At 43.6% G+C, this 24,104-nt stretch overlaps 1 protein-coding gene across 2 annotated transcripts in view; it reads right to left on the reverse strand.

Annotated features, from left to right (window-relative positions):
* Positions 1–9,990: 9,990 nt before the first annotated feature.
* The window catches only part of WASF1 (WASP family member 1), a 90,093-nt gene continuing 75,979 nt past the window's right edge, over positions 9,991–24,104 (reverse strand). For both annotated transcript variants that reach the window (XM_056566313.1, XM_056566314.1), the window contains exons 5-9: positions 21,663–21,780; positions 18,777–18,946; positions 16,782–16,958; positions 15,609–16,252; positions 9,991–10,997 (exon numbers count right to left, since the gene is read on the reverse strand). In XM_056566313.1, coding sequence (XP_056422288.1) covers positions 10,843–10,997; positions 15,609–16,252; positions 16,782–16,958; positions 18,777–18,946; positions 21,663–21,780 — 1,264 coding nt within the window. In that variant the 3' untranslated portion in view covers positions 9,991–10,842. The remainder of the gene's footprint in view (positions 10,998–15,608; positions 16,253–16,781; positions 16,959–18,776; positions 18,947–21,662; positions 21,781–24,104) is intronic.

Consider the following 24,104-nt stretch of genomic DNA (forward strand, 5'->3'; position numbering starts at 1 on the left):
ATAAGAAAAAAGAAGGACCGACAAACGGCACCTCATGTATTACCCTTAAGTACGTGGACAGAAAGTAGAGTGGGAGAAAACCCACAGGGCTTATAGATGGTCGCTCACCTCAATATAGAATAAACCCATGCATATCCCCCCAGAAGTAATGGGGTACCACGGTGTAGCAGTCGCTGCTCAGCCTGTGGGTAGGAGGAACAAACTGGTCTGTTTCTTCTCTTTATAGGGGAGGTGGGGAGGATCTTATTCTTTATTACATAGTTACATAGTAACTATGGCCGCTCACCTCAATATAGAAAAAACCCATGCATATCCCCCCCCCCCAGAGGTAATGGGGTACCATGGTGTAGCAGTCGCTGCTCAGCCAGTGGTTCGGAGGAACAAACTGGTAGTCGTCCCGAGTATGATGCGAAGAACCAGATAAAAAGACCCTTCGGTAATCGGCGCTGCAGACTCTTGAAGATGGATGAAGCGAAGTCAGGTAGGTCCAAGGTCAAAGGTCCTCAGCAGGATCATTTATTAATCATTTACAAGTGAAAATAATAAAATGACAGGATTACGTGTTTCGGGAGGAACAGTGGGCTGCTCCTGAAATGCTTAATCCTGTCATTTTATCATTTTCACTTGTACATTATTAATAAATGATCCTGCTGTGGACTTTTTCACTATAAACAGACTTTGCTTCATCCATCTTCAAGAGTCTGCAGCGCCGGGTCTTTTTCTCTGGTTCTTCGCATTGTAAACACAAAGGGAGCCATACTAGTACCCCTTGAATAAACACCATCATTTTCTGGTACTTCTTAGATGCTAGAGCTATTAGCAAAATTGTCCCCATAAGCAAATGCTTTTTGCTATAACATTGTTTAGGTATCACAGGGCTATAATCATGCAATACTTGCCAATTGGTTTTAAGTCAAAAGGGATGGAAGCTCTTCCTACACCTACATATATAGAAGCTCTAGAACAGGGGTCTCAAACGCAAATTATCCGGGGGCCACTGGAGGTAGCAGCAGGGCGAGGCTGGGCCGCATGCACCCCTTACATATAATGCCCCCATCATGCGCCCCTCATCATCCACCAGCAACACCCCCCACCAGAAGTAGCACCCCCATCATCCACTAGCCACCCCCCCATTCCCCCTACCCCGTGTTGGTAAAAGCATGAGCTGACGGATGATGGGGGTGCAACTTCTGGAGGTTCCCCACATTAGGTAGGCAGCAAATTCCCCACATTAGGTAGGCAGCAGGCTCCCCACATTAGGTAGTAGCAGGTTCCCAACATTAGGTAGGCAGCAAGTTCCCCACATTAGGTAGGCAGCATGTTCCCCACATTAGGTAGGCAGCAGGTTCCCCACATTAGGTAATAGCAGGTTCTCCACATTAGGTAGTAGCAGGTTCCCCACATTAGGTAGTAGCAGGTTCCCCACATTAGGTAAAAGCAGGTTCCCCACATTAGGTAGTAGTAGGTTCCCCACATTAGGTAAAAGCAGGTTCCAAACATTAGATAGTAGCAGGTTCCCCACATTAGGTAGAAGCAGATTCCCCACATTAGGTAGAAGCAGGTTCCCCACATTAGGTAGAAGCAGGTTCCCCGCATTTGGTAGAAGCAGGTTCCCCACATTTGGTAGAAGCAGGCTCCCCACATTTGGTAGAAGCAGGTTCCCCACATTAGGTAGTAGCAGGTTCCCCACATTAGGTAGAAGCAGGTTCCCCACATTAGGTAGAAGCAGGTTCCCCACATTAGGTAATAGCAGGTTCTCCACATTAGGTAGTAGCAGGTTCCCCACATTAGGTAGTAGCAGGTTCCCCACATTAGGTAAAAGCAGGTTCCCCACATTAGGTAGTAGTAGGTTCCCCACATTAGGTAAAAGCAGGTTCCAAACATTAGATAGTAGCAGGTTCCCCACATTAGGTAGAAGCAGATTCCCCACATTAGGTAGAAGCAGGTTCCCCACATTAGGTAGAAGCAGGTTCCCCGCATTTGGTAGAAGCAGGTTCCCCACATTTGGTAGAAGCAGGCTCCCCACATTTGGTAGAAGCAGGTTCCCCACATTAGGTAGTAGCAGGTTCCCCACATTAGGTAGAAGCAGGTTCCCCACATTAGGTAGAAGCAGGTTCCCCACATTAGGTAGCATTGTCGTTCCCCCCACCCCCGACTCTCACACACAGACAAGACACCCAAACATGCACACACATAGACACACTTACCTGTCCTGCGCTTCTCCTCTCCAGCGGCGACCTGACGAGTGACGTCACTGACATCCTCCTGTGTGGGTCTGCGGAGGGACGTCACATGAGCGACGTCCCTCAACAGACTCGGGCCGGCCTGCCAACCAGAGATGCGGAGGAGGGCGGGGTAAGTGAAGCCTACCGGAATTTAGCGCTGCTTGCCCGAAGCAGGGCTAAATGCCTGAAGAAGTTACCTGAACTGCATGTCCCGGGCGTCGGGCAATACAAATTACATCTACCTGGTGTGGGCCACAAACTTTCATTCCGCGGGTCGCAAATGGCCCACGGGCCGGGAGTTTGAGACCCCTGCTCTAGAAGGAGCACTCTAGAGACAACTGCTTAGGTGTTGGAAGCTGTGGAGCTACTAGGTATTGCTCCAAAGGAACATAGATAGTTTAACCATTCTTTCAACTGACCGCCCACAGGAAACCTGGCTTCAGAATTCTCTCCTCTGGCTAAGCTCAGCTTAGTCATTTTTCAAATTGACATCCATTTCAAAAGTGGCACCTAAATCCTTGCATGGGGCGCCATTCTCCTTGCTGTATATAACTTTTTGCTAGGAGACAGAGCTTCTGGTGCTGTCTCCATAGAAGCCAGCAGCAAGAAGATCTGTGTAGAGCAATATGCGGTAGGCGCAGGGAAAATGGCATAAAATTTGACACATCCTATTTAGACAAATGACTATCGTGAACAGTGCTGCACAATAGTCATTTGTCTAAAAAGCATGGACATCGACATGGAGAAATTACAAAGTATTTTACACATCTACCCACAACCCTCATGGGGGGGGGGGGGGGGGGGGCAGCTGCTATCAGAAGGGTTAGTAGGTCAAACAGAGTAACAAAATGCTGACTTATTTCCTTATAATGCTAGAAAACCAGAACAGCAGCACTATCATTCAGGTAATGTCTTGGCAGTAAAGGAGGAGTATTGCTCTTCTTTCTCTCTTTTCTTTAACAATAGAATCCTGCTACATATCTTATAATAGACATATCTTAAAATATCCCTATCTACATATACACAATGGGGAAGATTCATCAAAACCTGTGCAAAGAAAAAGTTGACTAGTTGCCAACCTGATTGGTTGCTATGGGCAACTGGTCAACTTTGTTTTGCACAGGTTTTAGTAAATCTCCCCCAATATGACTGACTACACTGAGGTACACTGAGAATACAGTGGGATAAAAAAGTATTTAGTCAGCCACCAATTGTGCAAGTTTAGGGTAGAGATCTGGAGACTGGCTATGCCACTCCAGGACCTTGAAATGCTTCTTACGAAGCCACTCCTTTGTTGCCCGGGCGGTGTGTTTGGGATCATTGTCATGCTCAAAGACCAAGCCATGCTGAAAGGAATATAAAAAAGCGGCCTGTAGTCACTGTAGTGACACTCCAGCAACTACAGGCCGCCTTTTCATATTCCTAGCATTACGGCTATGAGCCATTCTACATCTTCTATCCACAGCCTCCGCAGCAATCTGGTCTGAGGAAAGTCCTTATTGGACTGAAACGTTACCTTATTTTGGATTGCTAAATAAATGTCACATTGACAAGTCTACAAAAAACAGTGTACCAAGTCTTTATTGTACTGTATTAAGGATTGGGACTCCTACTTGTGCACACTTCACTACTCAGAGTGATGTAATTCTATTTGAAGTGACTCGTATATAAACTGCCATGAGCAAAAGACATTGTACACTTAAACCTTTTCGTACAAACACATTATATACATTTTATTACAGCACACCATAAACATTATAGTACACCATCATGTGCATTCAAAAATATAAACGAAAATATATTACTCTGACAGTATATACATGTTTTTCTAGTACCACTCCACAGTTCTGGTATGTTCTGAGTTCTCAGTAAAGAATCAGGGCTAAAAGCTGGGCACATGGTTACGAATAAACTTCTTGACAAATTAGTAAGGCCCTTTTTCTTGAACATTGCATAACCTGTAACAACAAAAGTACTTCACAAAGCAAAGTTAAAGACAGCAGAATTATCACTGGTAGACTTTTTCAGCCTGGATATTTGTCATGCCGACCTCGCCTGTCGAACTGTTTTTGAGGCTGGGACATGTAACGGGGTCCACGGGACTGCGTCCCCTCTAATGGACTAACTCGGGTGTTCCACTTCACCCGGGACAAGGTAGACTCGGTAATAGTGGGCTGATGGTGACCACCATTTGCACCGCAGCAAATTGCACCACAGGGGGAACAGCAGTTGGTGCCGGCCAAACCTCCTCTGCGGGAGTAGGCTGAGGAACTTTGGTTGGTGCCTGCTGGTTAGGCCAAACCTCTTTGACCACAGGAGTAGGCCTGAGCACATTCACTGACTTTGGTAGATACTTTGGTGCCCTGACAGACACTTTGGGCATGTAGATCGCTTCCTTTTGGACGGTACCTCTGACTTTAGGTGTCAGCAAACCAAAGGGATCTGCGTCCCAGTCGTCCGATGGGAAGTAGGCAAATGGAACTTGAGTTGGATTCTTTGGATGGGGCACTGCAGCCGCCTACTGTCCTCTCATGCTCTGTACAGGAGTGTACTCCACAATCTCTCCGCTCTCTAGAGAATGCAATGATGGGGGAAGATAGTCTCTCTGCACTGCCTGACGATTGACCAAGATGGTCCCACCATGACGATAGTCCATGAGGGTGCCAAACCCACTCACTTCGAATGTCGAATTTCATGGCCATGGCTTGACAGCATTCCAGGGGTGGCTCTCCCTCTTGGAGATGTTCCAGATTTGTGTACAGGGCCTCTAATGCTTTAGTGTCCTGTTGCTGCACCTGTCGCACCTCATATGGCAGCAGCTTCGGCCCATATATTTCCCCCTCTTTGGGCCCTCAGCCCTTCTACAATCTCGACCACCTGGGCTTCTCTTCTGGCCCTCTTGGACTGGGCCATTGGAACTGGAGGATGGGACTTCCCTGGCAGAAGGTGCTCCCTCATATATTGTATCAGTCCAGGCTCATCGCCAAACAACCACTTAGGTAATGGTGGTGACCGGGGATGTACAGCAGACTTCTGGACCTGGGGGGTTTGCTCTGGGCTAGGGGTAGAAGGAGGGGTAAAGAATGCAGCCTCAGCCGGGGTACTCACTTCTTACTTCTCGGTGTGAATTTCGGCCCAGGACCCCGGGGTCCAGTGGTGAGGGGACAGCCTCACCGGTGACAATCCTCTTGAAGATCTCAGTGTACCCTCCGCCGGGGTTGCTGGCCAGTCTCCATCATCCTAGGGCAGTGGGACTTGATAGCAAGCCTCCTTGGTCCCTAACTCTTGAAACGTGCTCCACGGCAACTTTCCAGGCCTCCAGCGCCATCTTGGGACTCTCTGATCTCGTGCTTGCCTGTTCCGCCATGTTGATCCACTTGCTGACTTTCAGCAAACTGAGAGGATCTGGTGGCTCTGCTCCTTTTATGCAGGACTTTGGGAAAATGGCTGTCGGCCGGAAGTGCATCAGCGGTGCAGCGCTGACTACCGCTCCCCCAGCAACAAGCGGCGGATCTTTACAGTTCGATACAGCAAACATGGTTTCCACATCCAGGGGTGGGACGCTGACCAGCGCAGGACATATTTGCGCACTTCTCAGGCAAATCTTTAACCATTACAGGTACAGGCAACACTTAACACAACATAGCTTCAGACCTGATCTTGCACATGGTTGACACAGTACTTGAACACTTCACAATTACAGACAAGTCTTTTCTTCATCTCTCCCTCTATTTCACAAGCGCCTCGGGTAAAACACTTTTCACTGGTAAAGTCCTGTACTCTATCTGGTGTAAATTTTATTTGCATCGGTATGAGATTTTCTGACAATACTGGACACAGTTCAGACTGGGGGAGGATTGTCACATAAGGCGCACACCCGTGTCCTGTTCATAGGACGCCAAAAGTTGTGGTATTAGGTATCATATGCAGGGCAGATGGAATTACCCTAGGAGCAGATGGCATTAACCCCTTGTATGCGTGACACCAGGGCGTGGATTATCCTCAATAGCACCTGAAGGTATACTGCAGGATCCTGGGCTAGACACTGGGGCAATAATGACTCTGACGGCAAGTTACCGACAAAGGTAGCTTTACTGACTGACAGATTTTACAGTCTATACAGTATAGCCGGGCCCACGGAAGGTGACCAGTGACTTCAGAGACCTTAAGGGCTTGCTGGGACTTGCAGTAGTTTTTGACAATTTAGTGCAGGCCATGTTGACTTGACAATAGATTACAATGACTGACTTGACACAGACTAAGCTGTGACTTAAGCTTACTTGTAGATTTTTAACTTGTGGCTGCAGACTTGACTTGAGACCTCCTATGACTCCAGACACACTCTTAGGCTCTACTGCACCTCAGCAAAAACTCAGGAACTAAGAGAGAGAAGAGACTCCTCCCAGTGCTTCTATGGGGGAGACTCTGGTGGAGTCCCATTGGTCACCCTTAAGTTGCCTGGTCACTGATACCTCCTGGGTAACAATCACATGACAACTGATGATGACATGTTAACCTTTCTTAAAGATACAACATATATATATATATATATATATATATATATATATATATATATATATAGTAATCAAGAGGGCCGGCACTGTGTGTAGAACACCCGGTCCACGTGGGTGCTCTGCTCTTGGAGATAGGACTCAGTATCACTTGGTAATCAAATACGAATGAAAGAAGCCCAGGGGACACTGCAGGGAGGCTGCCTGACAGGGCAGCAAGGGTACGGGGTAACAATTCCCGCACTGGGCCATCACACGTGCACACAACACACTGCCACCAAAGTTTATGCAAATTCACAGTGCGCTGCGCTGCGGGCCCTGCCGGGTATGTGAGTGCAGAGTAGACTGATTACGTAAAAAGATAAGGTTTCACGTGGACCAATAATTCTCAACAGTCGTGTAAAAAACAAAAAAGGTGCCATAAAACTTAGCCTTTATTCTATCTTTAAAAAAAACTACACCTAAACAAAAAAGTGTATGCGTGTCAAAATGGTATCTAAATAATCTAAATAATAAAATGCAACCCACCATTCAGTCGTAGTTTCTAATAATTATTGCATTTCAAAACATCACATTGTGTATATTAATTATAAACCCTTGCTATTCACCCAACGTGTTTCTGTTCGGCCAACAATAAAGAACAGACCGAACAACATCAGGGGTTAAAAAGGCACAAAGGGTAAATAAATATTTATACAAAAATGTTTTATCATTAATTTGCAGCTAGTGGTCAAGATAAGAGATACTCAATATAGGTAAAAAATTTATATATATTTACTACAGTACTACAGACACTATGGTGCAATGCTCTGCACATACCCCACCTGTATACAATATACACACACTGCCATACACATGGGGGGGGTATGTGAAGAGTGTGTGTACATTCCTATGTTAGCAGGAGTGGGCGGGATTGGACACACATTTTAGCGGGAGCAGGCAGGATCAGACACAAATCTTGCAGGAGCGAGCAGGAGTGAAGCAAACACCACTTGGGAAACCCTGGCCAAATCCGAACCATGGTCCTGTGTCCCCCAATAGAAGCTCTGAGGAAGAGATTTTACGGTAAGTCCAAAAATCTACTTATCAAAACCTGTGCAGAGAAAAAGAGTGGTGCAGTTGCCCATTGCACCCAATCAGATTGCTTCTTTTATTTTACAGAGGCCTATAATAATGATAATAATAAGAATAACTTTATTTATAGAGCGCACACAGGTTTCACAGCACTGTACACTCGAACTGGTCCCTGCCCCCACTGGGGCTCACAATCTAAGCCTATCGGTATATTTTTGAAGTGTGGGAGGAAACCAGAGTACCCAGAGGAAACCCACGCAAACACGGAGAGAACATACAAACTCTTTGCAGATGTTGTCCTTGGTGGGATGAACCCAGGACCCCAGCACTGCAAGGCAATAGCGATAACCACTGAGCCACCCTGTTAAAAATGAAAGAAGCGAGCTGACTGATTTCTATGGGCAACTGGGCAAATTTTCCTCTGGACGGGTTTTGATAAATCTCCTCCAGGGTGGTTTTTTTTTGTTTTGTTTTTAGCACCAGTCTGAGCACAGAAGTTTAAAGAAGAAAAAAAAAGAAAACATCCGGAATACCACTTTACCATTTTATTTTCCTATGTCTTCCTTTTATAATATTCATGTTATGCTATGTGTGTATATGTTGCGGAGTAGCTGCTTGCTTTGGAACAGAATCCATGACAAAATAATAAGTTGAACAAATGTTTTTTTTTATTTTTCCACTGATCTGCTAACAAACAAGAAAATGTCCATTTTTCAGCCGATCACCTCTTTGATGTTGACATAAAAATCATTGTTTGTTGCCAGCACATCTATCTGAATGAACGACTGCTAGAAAATCTGTAAACCAATAAATAAAAGGAAATAAACACTGATCAACTTTCTAAACTGTGGATCTATGGTTGTTTTGGGCAAGCTAACTGCCAGGGTAACAGGACCCTAACATAAAGATTTTAGTAACAATCCTTAAGACACAGGCTATTTTATGCATATGAAATAGCTATAAGCAGAATTACAACAACTCACTTAAATTTGCAGGTAAACATTTCCACGATTTATAGGTTGCCTCATCAAATGGTAATCTAGTGACCTCTAGTGGTAAAAGCATGTTATAACCTAATAAAACAATCCCTTAAAAATGAGACTAAAAGTCTATTCATACAAGGTGATAAACTTATTAAGGGAGATTTATCAAGCTCAGTCTTTGGTATGGTATTGTTATGTTTTTTATATTTTGCTCTCTGTTTTGCCTTAAGTACGGTGTTAATAAATTTGTTGCATGTATGGCGAGGGAAATCCCCTCTGAAGTTCATATTTCAAGACAACTAGGAGCTGGTGTAGGTTTGTGGAATGTTTTTGCACATTGATAAATTTGTGACCACTCAAAGTTGAAAAGAAAAAGAAAAAAGCCCTACGTATGTCTGTTTGGAAAATTTGCTATTTCTGCATGGTGGTCTAAAAAGTAGCAAAAAAACAGGCCCATTTGCGACATTCAATATGACAACTGTATGGGGGAAAAAAAGCCATAAATGCAAAGCTTAATCTCTGTCATTCTTAGCAACTGGATGATAAAGGATCCAGGATTACTTTTTACAGTGAACCATATTACCTGTAGTAAACAGCTAGCTATAAATAGATGTCCAGTGCAGTACGTGTGATTTCAATGCTTTATTCTTTAAAAGCCAACTTGAAGGAGCGCAAGAAGCGATGGTCAACACGACCCCTCCATGCATCTCTATGGAAGAGCCAGTGTAGTGCAAAAAACTGATCTACGGCCCAATGTGATACCGATCACAGTTTTTTTCACTTCACCGGAGAGACAGCGCTTGTGTATCTCAGCCTCTCCCATAGTGATGCATGGAGGGGGTGCGTCAATCACTGCTCCGTTCATCTATATTCTGAGGTGCCGGTTGATACTCCAACATCTTACCCCCCCCCCCCCTCCCTGCGATCAACACATATCACTTATCCTGTGGATAAGGGATAAGTTGTTAAGTACTGGAGCTCCCCTTTAATCGTACATAGAAGAAGTAGTTTGGGCCAGGGACAACCAGAGCCTTGAATCGTCCATGGCTGCGGATTCGAGCAAATAATCCTTAGGGGCCCATCCTAAAGCATCCTAATAATGTTTCTCAAAAACACTGCATGAAATTCACACTTTGACCACTAGATGTGGCCATCACACCGCTGGAGCGTTCCTTAAGTACAACGAAGGACAGTGTGTTCCACTTAAAATGAGGAATTTATTAAATCAAATCAATCTGTTTTCTTAACAGTTACATAAGTTACATCGAATGTTTAAAGTCAGTTTTCACATGAATTTTCTTTTACTTTAGAATACAGGCAAAATAGTACCGAACAACATGTACATAAAAAAATACCTCAGCATTCAAATAAGGCCATCATAAAAAAAAAAAAAAAAATGAAAAAAAAAAACAACAACAAAAAGTTCATGTCAACATATTCAAAACCATAAAGCAAACTTGTTTACCCACACACAGTGGAGCTGGCCATTTTGTGCAATGATGTAGGATCCTTTTAGCGTAATACACCTCATTGAGCACAGCATGGTTACTTTTCCTGGGTGCAGGGGACAGTTCAGCTTGTTTGTCTCAGTGTATAGACCTAATTCAAGCAGTAGAAATTGTTACCTAGTATTAATGGTCTGAAATTCTCATTAAATAAAATAAGGCCTACATTAGATACAGCTGCCCTTGGAATTTCACTCTCCGATCACCTTCATTAAATTAAAATTCACAAAGTGCACAAGTAAATAAAAAAATAAAAAATAAATCCAACTTTCTATACTACAAACTGACAGCTGCTTAATACTTAGTGATCTAATGAAATATAGTCATAGCCTCCCAGTAAAATAACTGTAAAACTCACTGTAAAATTCTGAAGATGCTATTTCTTTGCTGTAAACTAAAAGTGAAAAAAAGAAAACCCTTGTTTATTTTGGTGGCATAAATTAATAGAGATACAAAACACTAAAAATGACCAAACTTTTTTTCAAAGAACAAGCACCACAATTGACATCAGCATTCCAGTTTGTTGTTTGTAATATATAACATTTTATTCCCATTCCACCTCATCAAACTCTGAATCATCTTCGGAGTCGCTGTATTCCACAGCAATGCGTCGGGACAGAATGGTGGCTACATCATTCTCAATGCGTTCATGCTTAGCTTCTTGCTCTCGCTGTTCTTCCACTTTACGGAGTTGAATACCTGAAACATTGACAGAAGCAGTTTAATAAAGTAAAAAAATAAATTTCCGTATTTTCCGGCATATAAGATGACTTTTTGACCCCGTAAAATGTTCTCAAAAGTTGGGGGTCGTCTTATACATCGGGTGCTGCAGTCGGCCAGGACGCCCGGGATATGGATTAACCATACCCCGGGCGTCCCGGCCGAGTTTAACTTCCCCCGTCACATTTGGGACATCCCTGTGTCCCAAAAAATCTTTTCCAGACACAAGGATATCCCGATTACCTTTCTGCCGCCCCGCGTTAACCTTAAAAACGCAGGGGCTGCCGTGAGGTAGGGCATGCAGAGACGTCACTGACGTACTGTGCGTGCGCCCATAGCAACAGCAGAGCTGAGCTGAGCGGAGCAGCGGGGAGGCGCGGGCATGGTATGTTACCAGCATGTCATCTTCGGTGCAACGACCACCAATCCTCCGGTCCTGGGACCTACTGCTATGGCCTATAGGAGGAGGAGCGGTGGTCGGAGCACTGAAGAGGGGCAGTACACAGACATACAGCCTCCAGCCAAACACTGTATATGGCTGAAGGATGTATGTCTGTGGGGTCCACTGCCTACCTAATGTGGCGGAACTACAACCTAACGTGGGGGAAACTATACTGCTTACCTAATGTGGGGGAACAACAGCCTAATATGGGGGAAAACTATACTGCCTACCTAATGTGGGGGAAACTATGCTGACAACCTAATGTGGGGGGAACTATGCTGACAACCTAATGTGGGGGGAACTATGTCAGACTATATGGGCCAGAATTATTTCAGACAATCATACTGTGTGGTGTCCATCTTAATTGTTCAAGCAAAAAAACCCATGTTGTGTAAAGTTGATTCTTAGTCTTAACCCCTTAAGGACCGGGGGTTTTTCCGTTTTTTGCTCCTTGCCTTTAAAAAATCATAACTCTTTCAATTTTGCACCTAAAAATCCATATGATGGCTTATTTATTGCGCCACCAATTCTACTTTGTAATGACGTCAGTCATTTTGCCCAAAAATCTACGGTGAAACGGAAAAAAAATCATTGTGTAGGTCCATACGATTAAAATTATTTCCTACTTATATAGGTTTGATTCTGCCGCATGACTGCTCAGGCCTGGATCTCAGGCACTGAGCAGTCATTCGGCGATCGGATAGCGAGGAGGCAGGTAGGGGCCCTCCCGCTGTCCTGTCAGCTGTTCGGGATGCCGCGATTAGCCGCGGCTATCCCGAACAGCCCGACTGAGCTAGCCGGCCACTTTCGGTTTCACTTTTAGCCATGCGGCTCAGCTCTGAGCGCGCGGCTAAAGGGTTAATAGCGCAATCGGCGGCGCGATCGGCGCTGCACGCTATTAGAGGCGGGTCCCGGCTTCACTATGACGCCGGGCCCGCCGTGATATGACGCGGGGTTACAGTGTAAGCCCGGGTTATATCAGGAGAGCAGGACCAAGGGCGTACCTGTACGCCCATGGTCCTTAAGGGGTTAAACTCCATAATTTCACATGGTGTCTGCAAGTGTGAAACATCCCTTTGTCTGTGTTTATATAAACCACCTTATGGCTCAGATAAGGGCATTGGAATTCAGGTCATTTTCAGCTCAGGAGTATATATATTTCCTGCATGTATAACGTAGCATGTATGCAATCTGGTGGTCTGATTTTGTCCCATGAATAAAGTTCACAGTTATGTCTTATCTGATAGATTTATAACTGTAAGTATAGACAGAACTGAGAATCTATTAATTAGTTAAACTCGGGAGGGACCATTAATGTCAGATTCAGATTGAAGACTTGGGAAAATCCTGAGAGGTCTACTGTGTGTGTGTATGCTAGATGTCGAAATCTAATCCAGCTAACTATATTTATTGGCAATTAGTTGGAGAGATGCCTTGACATATCTATATCTTAGAGGACAAGAGTGCCCTCTCTGGTCAGTGAAATAATTACATCTGGACGAGACAAGGGCCTAGCACATTTGGTTAATTGGTTGGTGATTGGTTAATTTCTTATCTGATCAAGATAAGGAAGCCTTGTTTTATACTGTAGTGGTGAGGAGAGGGGAATCATCATCTTTTGTTCCTTCTTTGGAGAGCATCCTGGATTATCTTTCTGTGACTGCTGAGTGAACAGGCTGATCCCATCCAACTTGTTTTACCCACTGGCACTTCTACTTTGTGGTAACTATAAAAGAACTTTAATATCTTGATTATTGTTGGCTATTCCATAGCAGGGAGAGTTTGTACTTAAGGTAATTTATATTTTCCTACCCATAACTTGTGGATGAATTTATAGATTTCTGTCCAGATATAACTTTAGTGAATCTGCAGACACTGACATCTATCTGAACAGAATAACTTTAATTGTATTTGTGATTCATATTTTCCAAAAGAAATAGCCCCAAAATTATAGAATTAGTAAGGGACATTCCCCTCTGCATAGCCGCCAATAATTTATATGTTATCATTTATGAAGACAAAGTTTCATTCATAATATCTCTAAGCAGGAAAATCACTGTTGCATGCATCAACATATCTTGTATTTAATATATTAATTTCTTATGTATACCAACTGCATATATGCTATATACAGTTGATATCTATGCTGCCATCTTGTGGTCAATTTTGAATACCGTTGTGAACTAGGGGGGGTATACTGCCATCTAGTGGGCAAATTTAGGTATTACTGTGACTTATGGTATAATGACTTCATATTGATCTGCATATTCAATCGTATTTTATATTACTATATTTTAATTAATAAATTGTATATCTATTTTTACATATTTTATTGTTGAGGTCTTATTTGTGCAACGATATTCCCATCTTCTAAATATTAACAAATAATAGAGGTATTTATTGTGTCGGCCTCTGAGGATCTCACTTGTTTAGATTTTTTAGATCAGCGGTCCTCATATTTTTATTTGTGAGAGATAACGTTTATTACTTTATCTTCCTTGCGTATAAATTATACGACAACTATGCTGACAACCTAATGTGGGGGGGGGGGGGGAACTATGCTGCATACCTAGTGTGGGGGAACTATGCTGACAACCTAGTGTGAGGGAACAATGGCAAGGTACCGTATCGCAGTAGAGGGGTAGTCTTACACGGCGAGTATATCCCAAACTCTATATTTTAACTGTAAAAGTTGGGGGTCGTTTTATAAGCCGGAAAATACGGTAATAATTTCATAGAACTTCCACTGAGATTTCACATAAAAAAATGGCTAATGCTTAAAGGGGCAGTCATGCCCCCTCCCATAGACTTGCACTGAGGGGACGTGGCCGTGAAGTCACGAGGGGCGTGGCCGACCCATGCAGCACGAAAACAGCATCCGGAACATTTACTTCCGAACGCTGGCCAGTGGAGTACCCCTTTAACCATAGATAAAGATTAGTAAGCAATAAGACTTTCCACCAAAATAAAGACCGCCTATAAAGTCTAAATCTAATTAGACATGTATCTATATCAATCTACTTGCGCAATTATTTACAATTATTGCAATACTATACTGACTAAAGATCTGTTCATAGTACCAAAACAAATTCTGTTAGATTTAATCAGGTTGCATTTCATCAGGAAACCATGAGAGACCCTGTTCAATTTGTACGATGGTATCTTTCATAAGACAGATCTGGCACTTTGTTGTGACTTCTGTTATAAATTGGTGCCACGAGACAGATGTGATGATCTTGATATTCCATAGGGTCGTCACATTTGCTGTGTATGTATGCAAGCTTATCTACCTCGCGAAGAGGCAGTGTAGCCTCGAAATGCATTGTTGTTGGGCTGTAATAAAGAAGAACCTTATCTCTAACTGATGTCTGAGTGGATTGCGCTACAAGTCGGCCTTTTTCCTTTACCTCTCACCACTGCATAAATCGGCTGGAGATCCCTTCACACTAACATCGGGGAAGCTGCACCACTATCTTTGACTGATGCGCGTATCGTAGTTGTGTCTGTTACACAACTAAATCAGGTGAGCAGTTTTACCTAGCACACTAATGTGACTGCACTGGTGTACTGGCGATACCATCCCATGGGAAGCTCAGCCTCTCTTTTATTATAGAGTCTTATATGAGACAGATGAGAGCAGAGCCTAAGATATGACACAGCACCAATGTTATGCTTGCTAGTTCTAAGGCTTACAAAATGAAAATCCTAGTTCAACTTACTAAATAATAGTATCCCCACTGCTGCTAAAAGTCCAGATTCTAAATTTTCTCTTGTAGTGGAGACTACCAGAGGCATAACTTGTAGCTTTTGGGCCTTGATGCAAAATATGCAATAGGGCCTCATGTGCCAATTATAATACTGGTCTCCTATGGGGAATATTGTGCTTTGGGGCCCCTTTAGGCACCAGGGCCCTGATGCAACTGCTACCTTTGCACCCACCATAGCTACTCTCCTGGAGACTAAGTAAGGTGCGATTCTTTACTCTAAAGAAGCCTGCGCTAAAACCAGGGACTGGACGACCATGCTCATTCAGTATCAGAGGCCCAGATACCAAACCTTGATCAGTCTGATATTTTAGCACATAATTGACAAGAATTATAAAACATTATTGAATTAAGGTCTTTATAGCAATATATAAATTGTTTTACCTTTTCGTATTGCTTCCAGCAGAACACTTCTAGCATCACTGATAACTGGGAGATTTGATGGGTGTCTCTTAGAATCAGGCGCAACTTGAGATGGAGGGGATGGGGGCAGAAGAGGAGCATGAGAACCGGGCACAATGGAAGCAAGAGGATGTAGTCCAGCAGGAGCATGTGAGAGGGGTGGGATTGCAACAGGAGAGGAGGGGCGCATCCCAGGTGGAGGTAAAGGTGGAGGAGGAGGAGGTGGTGGAAGACCCTGTGCCTCAATTTGGGGAAGTGGATGAACTGGCACAGTTTCAGATACTTGAGCCGAACGGGATACTGGTGGAGAGGGCTGTACAAGGGGTGGAGCTACAGGTGGTGGAGCTGGATGAAGTACTCCAGGTGCTATCTGCAGAGGAGTTGGTAAAGGTGGCACAACAGTAGTTTGCATGTTAGCTGTAGGTGGTGGGGGTGGTGGAGGAATGGGAGGTGGAGGAGTGGAGGATATTGATGATCGCAGAGAGGAAGCAGAAAGGGCAGATGGAAGCGGTGGAGGAGGGGGAGGAAGTGGAGGAGGTGGAGGTGGTGGAGAGGGGCTCACAAACACTGGCGTTCTACCCATGGCTGGAGATTGTGGCCGGTTTTCAGACAATCCTTGTGTGGCACTAGAAAGAATGAAGAAATAAAAGAATTTTAATGAAACATTTACAAATGAAATGTAAAATAGGGGACACAACATATTTGGATATGCATTTCAGAACATATCTTTATTTCTACTGGTCTTACTGAGGATTATTATAGGTTTGCTTGTGGTCACACTTTGCAGGCATGATTGACAGACAAAAAGGCTTCTATGTCACTTGCTTCCAGGACATAAAAGCCTCTTCGCCTGTCAATCATGCCGAGAGCAATTACAGGCAGAGAGCAATGGCTAGTTGTGGCTTGATCTCTGCCCCAATGACTACTTAGCCTTCATTAGCATACCCTGGGCATCGGATTGAAAGCTATTTTTCGGGCATTTACACTGCTCATTTCCTGCAATAAACTCATTGTATTAAACCTTATTAAGACGTCTATTATGCCCTCCTGCCCTTGCTCAAATGTGCTGACAGGTGCCTTTAACTTGTGTTCTTAAACAAACAGCATCCTTTATATAATTACAATAAAGCGTTCCTTTTATCCAAGATACAGTACCTGATAACAGGCATGGCTTTTCCATCTCCAGCAGCATGCATTGGTGGAGGCGGTGGTGGCTCATGGGGTCTCACCAGTACCCGGTCTTCAACCCTGTTTAGGAGATCGTTCATCTGGCTATACGGAAGTGCAGCAAGTGAGAAGGGCCCATCTGCAGTCTCACCATAAGCTTGTGGTCTAGTGAAAGAATATTTGTCAATCATTTTTAAAAATTGTATGTAGAAGTGACATAAATGGCTGACTTACGTTCTACTTAAAAAGCAGGTATAAAATCAAACAAAATCCCTTTTGTTTTTTTGTTTGCAGAATACAGTAGCTCTCGTGAATGACTATCAATCTACATAAATCCTCCACTGTGTCAACCCGGTTCCTCCCCCATTGACTTGAGTGAAAGCCCCTCTGCAGTCCTGCCTTATGGGTAATTGAAGCTTGTTTGCATACCAGATAAAAGGTGATTTCCTCTTGACAAAAATCTTGGTTCAACTCAAAGGTATACCTGTTAATGCTGTTTAACCTTCTACTCAGCACTGTAGTTAGTTCACTTGTCAGCTCCTTGATGGTCTATATGCTGCCCACAGTACCTGGTAAAATTTTGAGTAAAATGTACTTTAATCATCAGCCCCAGTGCATAGTAAGTTGGCAAGGATGCAGAGCCCCAGCATGTAGTCACACTGCCTCTCTCTCCTCTAGAAACCCGGAGTGCTGGGCTTTTCATGAAATCCGGCACTCACTATCTTAATAAAGCCTGAGTGCGTCATTGCCAAAAACTTATAGACACCATGTTAGTACTCTGTGATCAACATCACCTGGGACTATGGCCAGCTTATAGGCCATCATGGAGGTTAAAGGGGTATTCCAGGAAAAAACTTTTTTCTCTATATCAACTGACTCCAGAAAGTTAAGCAAATTTGTAAATTACTTCTATTAAAAAATCTTAATCCTTTCAATAATTATCAGCTGCTGAAGTTGAGTTGTTGTTTTCTGTCTGGCAACAGTGCTCTCTGCTGACATCTCTGCTTGTCTCAGGAACTGCACAGAGTAGAATAGTTTTGCTATGGGGATTTGCTTCTAAACTGGGCAGTCCCCGAGACACGTGTCATCAGAGAGCACTTAGACAGAAAAGAACAACTCAACTTCAGAAGCTCATAAGTACTGAAAGGATGAAGATTTTTTTAATAGAAGTCATTTACAAATCTGTTTAACTTTCCGGAGCCAGTTGAATATAAATATATATATATATATATATTATATATATATATATATATATATATATATATATATATATATCTTTCCTGGATAACCCCTTTAACAGCAGGTCAGTCTTTGATATTCTGCAGTCCTCCATCTCTCTCTACAGAAGCGTTTCCCAACCAGGGTGCCTCCGGCTATTGCAAAACTACAACTCCCAGCATGCCCGGACAGCTGAAGGCCTTCTGGGCATGCTGGGTTGTAGTTTTGCAACAGCTGGAGGCACCCTGTTTGGGAAACACTAATAGAAAGCCTCTGCACAAAATCTCCTATTGATTTTTATAGGAGGGAGGGAGGCTTTCTGCAAAGCATAGGTTTAGGGCAGAACCTGTATTTTTCGTTGTAGCTTTAGATAGAGTTGCAAGAACTTGCAGCACAAAGGTTTGCCCTGCTGTAAAGTGGTAAGGAGGAGTTTTCTAATACATTCAATGGCTGAATTGAGCATTCTATTAAATGCAGCAGACAAAATCACTTTGGGAATAAATTCACAGACAATGATACTCTAAACATATAAATAAACAATAGGTGCAGTTTAATGCACCTTTGATATCCAATCTAAAAGAATTAGAAAAAGCAAAGTATTAAAGTATTACTATTGCAGACAAGACATTTTTCAGACCACACCAGTTGTTAGGGAGGGATTGTGAACATAGATCTTTAGGTAATATCATTAATAGAAACTTAGGTCCACGAGATAGAACACATTGCACAAAAAATATATATATATATATTTTTTTTTAGTAATACCTTGTTTCAAAATGAGAGGCTGGTCCATTAACAATTTCTATATGCTTGTGTAAATCCAGATCATCCTCAGCCAGTTCTTGACCAAGAGCTAACTTCTGCCACTCACGACGTCGGTCATGTGGAGCTCGAGGCACTTTCTCGGGCTCATGTGGACGATCAATATTCTTTTGCTAAAAGACACACGTATCAAGCCATGAATATAAAGTGATTTACAGACTCTTTAAAAAGAACTCTGTCCTGTCTGGTGGGTACGTCCTTTACAATACTTTAATATGCTAACTTTACAATTATCGCCACTCAAGTTAAAGAGTAGATGTGTTTCTAACAAGTACATGACTTCTGTCACAAGTAGCGCTGCAGCCAGAGGTGCTGTCTGCGAGCACGGTCCGGCCCAGTCCTCCCATCCTGCTTCTGCTGCCGTTCGCATCGCGGGACGGGCTCTCACTCTCCTCTCCGCATCTCTGTCCCCTCCACTGATCCGTGCTGCTGGCGCGTGCACCACCACCTCCTAGGGCGCGCGCGCCGGCTTCCTCAGATTTAAAGGGCCAGTGCACCATTGATTGGTGCTTGTCTGGTCCTGTGTCTATTTAACCCAACACTTACTTCCTGTCCTTGCTGAATCTTTGTGCTCACTATCCCTAGAGAAAGAGCTCCAGTTGTGTGTTGTGTAACAGTGTTCCTGACCTCTTGCTCTGTGACCTGACCTTGCTCCTGTGCCCTCTGATCTCCGAACATTGTTCCTGACCACGCTCCTGTGCTACCTGCCCTGACCTCTTGCATGTCCAGACCATGAGTTTGCCTCATAACACCTCAGCAGCTTGTGTGGACGAGCCGTATCAGGGGCAGCGACCTGGGTGCCGCCTGCCGCGGCAAGTCCATCCCATTTTGCGGCGGGCTCTGGTGAAAACCAGCAGCACCTTAGACTCTGATCCCTGGTACGGGCCACGCTATCATCCATACGGGTTCAGCAGATTCACTGCTTTACTGCCGTTTCAACATCTTGGTAGGGATTGGTCCAGATTTTCTAAAACGGTCAAAACAAACAAACAAAAACTGTCCGCACAGAATGCATAGCCATCTATGAGACGGCGCACACCTCTGCAGACCTACCACATTCCGTAGTGTGAACATGGCTTAATAGTAGTTTTACTATCTTTTATGTAGACACTTCCATTAAACAGTGCTCACCTGATGTTAAAGATGTTATCTGGCCAAAGACTTCTTATCCCCTATTCAAAGGATCTTATCCCAGCGGCGGGCCCCCCGTGATCTCCGTGCAGCACCTGCATTCTATGCATTCTCCAGTTTTGAAAAGCTCTTTCTTTCCAGGACTAGAGATGTGCTGTAAAGCCACGCCCCCTCCAGTCATGTCTATGGGAGGGGGCATGTCTATGGGAGGGGGCTCTTTCTTTCCAGGACTGGAGATGTGCTGTAAAGCGTTAGGGCACGTCTCCAGTCCCGGAAGGAGCTTTCTGAGACTGGAGACACAGACCAGCTTAGAATGTGGGTGCTGCACGGAGATCGCAGGGGTCCCATCGGACGGGCCCCCCATGATCAGACATCTTATTACCTATCCTTTGAATAGGGGAGAAGAGGTCTTTGGCCGGATAACCCCTTTAAGATACCTTTCTTGTTGCAGTGGGAAGAGGACAGCACTGACGTGGCTTCAGTGCTGTGAGACTCTTAGCAAGAGGAGCTGGCAGGCCTTTTTGATGGAGGCCTCTTAAAAAAATATTTCACCATTCCTAATATGTCTCTACCACGCTTCGCCCAATATACCCTACTGCAGTGTTTCTCAATTCCAGTCCTCAGGGCTCCCTAACAGGTCATGTTTTCAGGATTTCCTTAGTCTTTCACAGGTGATATAATTGTGGTGATGCCTGATTCACTGACCAGAATTATGTCACCTGTGAAAGACTTAGGAAATCCTGAAAACACGACCTGTTAGGGGGCCCTGAGGACTGGAATTGAGAAACACTGCCCTACTGTGTCTCTGTTTCAGAGGGTATAGATTTAGGGAAACTTTTTGTAATATGTGGTAATCCCATCAAAAGATTGAAACACTTTGGTCCCAGGTGGTTGATTTGATAAACACCATGGTTGCACTTGCCAAAATGTCCAAAAATATTCCTTCTTAGTAATAAACTGTTTACAAAGCCCAACCATACATTTAACATGACTATTTATACTAATAGCTTCAAGAATTATTAATATAGTCTCTAAATAGAAAAATTATTATCTCCAACTCATTTTCCACATCAATGATGATATGATATGTGAGAAGCTTAATTCAGTAAAAGACAATACACTGGAACATTTTGGTAAAATTTGAGTTCCATATGTCCCATGCATACAATATTACACGTTCCTTATGATGTTTGTGTAGATTATTATTATTGGTTTAACATGTTCTTTGCCTGGATTTTTATAGTTATATTCCACATTATGAGATTCTTCCTAATCGGTCTCAACTTTTATTTGAAATGTGTATCACATGATCTTTTTTGTATTTTGCCTTCACACTCCTTTTGACATTCTTTTTGTCCCAAGTTGTTGTAATTGCAGCTGAACAGCTATTTTTTGTAATAATGTATCCACAGCTATTCTAATCCCCATCTCTGAGATACCTTTGTCTAACTTATTTTCCCAAAAGTAGCCAAACCCCCAAAACAACATATCGGTGCAATAAAAGAGGAGTCCACTGCTAAAAACCCCATTTATTAGCCACAGCGAAGAGCTGCTATGCTTTTAGCGGACTTTGTCTGAGAGTTACATTGGTGGTCCAACTCTTTAAACACAGAATGTAAAAATAATAAACATTGTCTGAGGAATACCAACGGATAAAAAAATAAAATAAATGTGATGTGAAGCAAAGATACATCATACCTTCTGCTTTCTCTTTTCTTTCCGTTTATCCTCAGTGTCCTGAATCATCTTCTCTTTCCACAAGTCAAAAAAGTAGGATGGGTTGGTGTAAAACTTTAACCCTTGCTTGCCATCATCTCTATAAAGATAAAGAAATATTAAGATAATGGGGAACAGGTATATATATTACCAAAAAGGCTATATTCATTAGAAAAAAATAAATAAAGGTAAAATTACAAATAATGTTATGAAGCGTAGTCTGCTGCACTATGTTTTGTACTCATGAACAGGGGGTACAAAATCATGATGATACCTAAACCCTGGTCCCTGGGTTTATCTGCAAATCCTCAAAGGCTATATGCTAAAATGTGGGTGGACAAACCGGCCAACTGGAACCTAACAACATACAGTACTGTATAGAGTGTGGTGTATAGTACTGAGGCTACTATGGCTGCCTCCAAGATCAAAGAGAAACTCCATCAGCAAATGCCCCTTCTATTGAATATACAAGAGCGACTGCTGTAAGACAACTGAATTTGCCAACTAATACATTTGTGGCAAAGAAAACTTTTATCTGTTGTAATCTGCATTTTTAACTAAGGATACATGTCCTGCAAAGGCAATCCACATGAATATTTAATAATTATCACTGCGCAAAGTAGCATTTACAGGCAAGATTCCAAAAGCCTGCAACCAAGAAAGATCTTATGAATTATGGATTTCATTTCAATGCTATTTACTCTTAGCCGGTGCTTTGTAGAGGACTATTTGAGCATAAACATAAAAAAGGTTAAAAAAAAATTAAATATAATGTTGTTCTAAAAACATAAGGAGGAAGAAACATCAATAAAGAATTAAAAAATATAATAATAATTTACGCCGTTCTTATTTTTTCATCTTGTTGAGTACATTCTAGATGAGATGAAAGGCACATAGATAGCATCAATCTATGAATTAAAAGGGAATGAGAGGAGGCTTCTTGGGTAGCAGTTTAACCTCACACTTGAACAGAATGTTCAGAGTACAGCACATTATTTTAATTGGTATGCTTAAATAAATGGGCATAAATGTGTGACATCTGCTGTACAGCCTGCGCTCAAAGCAGCAGCCGATCCTTATGTGCAAGAGAAAAGAAACGCTGTTTTGTATATGTAGGGTACATTTTATGATACAGAGCCTGATATATTAACATTGCATTAATGTCATCATTAAGCTCAGTCTAACCACAAGAGGGCCAATGGTTTATGACAACCATCAGAACTGGAGCAGTACTATAATAGAAAACATAAGATTTTAGATTTTTGGGCCAACTATTGCCTATTATATCATGCATGAAAAATGTCAAATAAATGAGAAACATTAATAAATACATACATATATATTCTGCAGTTTTCTTATTTAAAGGGGTTCTCCGCCCCCTAGACATCACATGCCCTATCCAAAAGGATAGGGGATAAGATGTCTGATCGCGGGGGTCCTGCTCGGCACTTCGGTCACGCCCCATTCGTAACGTCACGGCCACACCCCCTCAATGCAAGTCTATGGGAGGGGGTGTGACGGCCATCACGCCCCCTCCCATAGACTTGCATTGAGGGTGTGTGGCTGTGATGTCACAAGCCTCTGGTGCTGCACCCGACCCTCTAAACGAACGCTGGGTGCAGCAGGGAGATCGCGGGGGTCCCCAGCAGCAGGGCCGGCGTTAGGGCGGGGCAAACCAGGCAATTGCCTAGGGCCCCCAGGGGGCCCCCTACCGGCTGCTTAGCATAGGCCTAATCAAGCCGGGGGGGATCCGCGGCCGCCACTGAGCAGCCTGCAGGGGGTGTCCCTGTTACCTTTCTGCGGCAGCCCCCGTGCGTGCGCCCATAGCAACAAAGGAGAAGACCGGAGCTGTGAGGAGGACGCGCGCCGGCCGAAATGGTAAGTCACCAGCGGCACGTCCTCTTCGGTGAACCGACCACCGGTCCTCTGTTCTCGGGACCTACTGCTATGGCCTATAGGGCATAGCAGTAGATTGTGACCCTGGACCGGAGGACTGGTGGTCGGAACACTGAAGTGGGGCAGTACACAGACATACCGCCTCCAGCCATACACTGTATATGGTTGAAGGCTGTATGTCTGTGGGGGAACTATACTTCACCTAATGTGGGGGAAGTGTACTGCACCTAAGGTGGGGGAGCTATACTTCACCTAATGTGGGGAACTATACGTCACCTAATGTGGGAACTATACTGCACCTAATGTGGGGAACTATACTGCACCTAATGTGGGGAAACTATACTGCACCTAATGTGGAGGAACTATACTGCACCTAATGTGGAGGAACTATACTGCACCTAATGTGGAGCAACTATACTGCACCTAATGTGGAGGAACTATACTGCACCTATTGTGGGGGAGCTATACTGCACCTAATGTGGAGGAACTGTACTGCGCCTAATGTGGGGAACTATACTGCACCTAATG

Source organism: Hyla sarda, chromosome 3 (assembly GCF_029499605.1).
Source record: "Hyla sarda isolate aHylSar1 chromosome 3, aHylSar1.hap1, whole genome shotgun sequence".
In the NCBI taxonomy this organism is placed as follows: Eukaryota; Metazoa; Chordata; class Amphibia; order Anura; family Hylidae; genus Hyla; species Hyla sarda.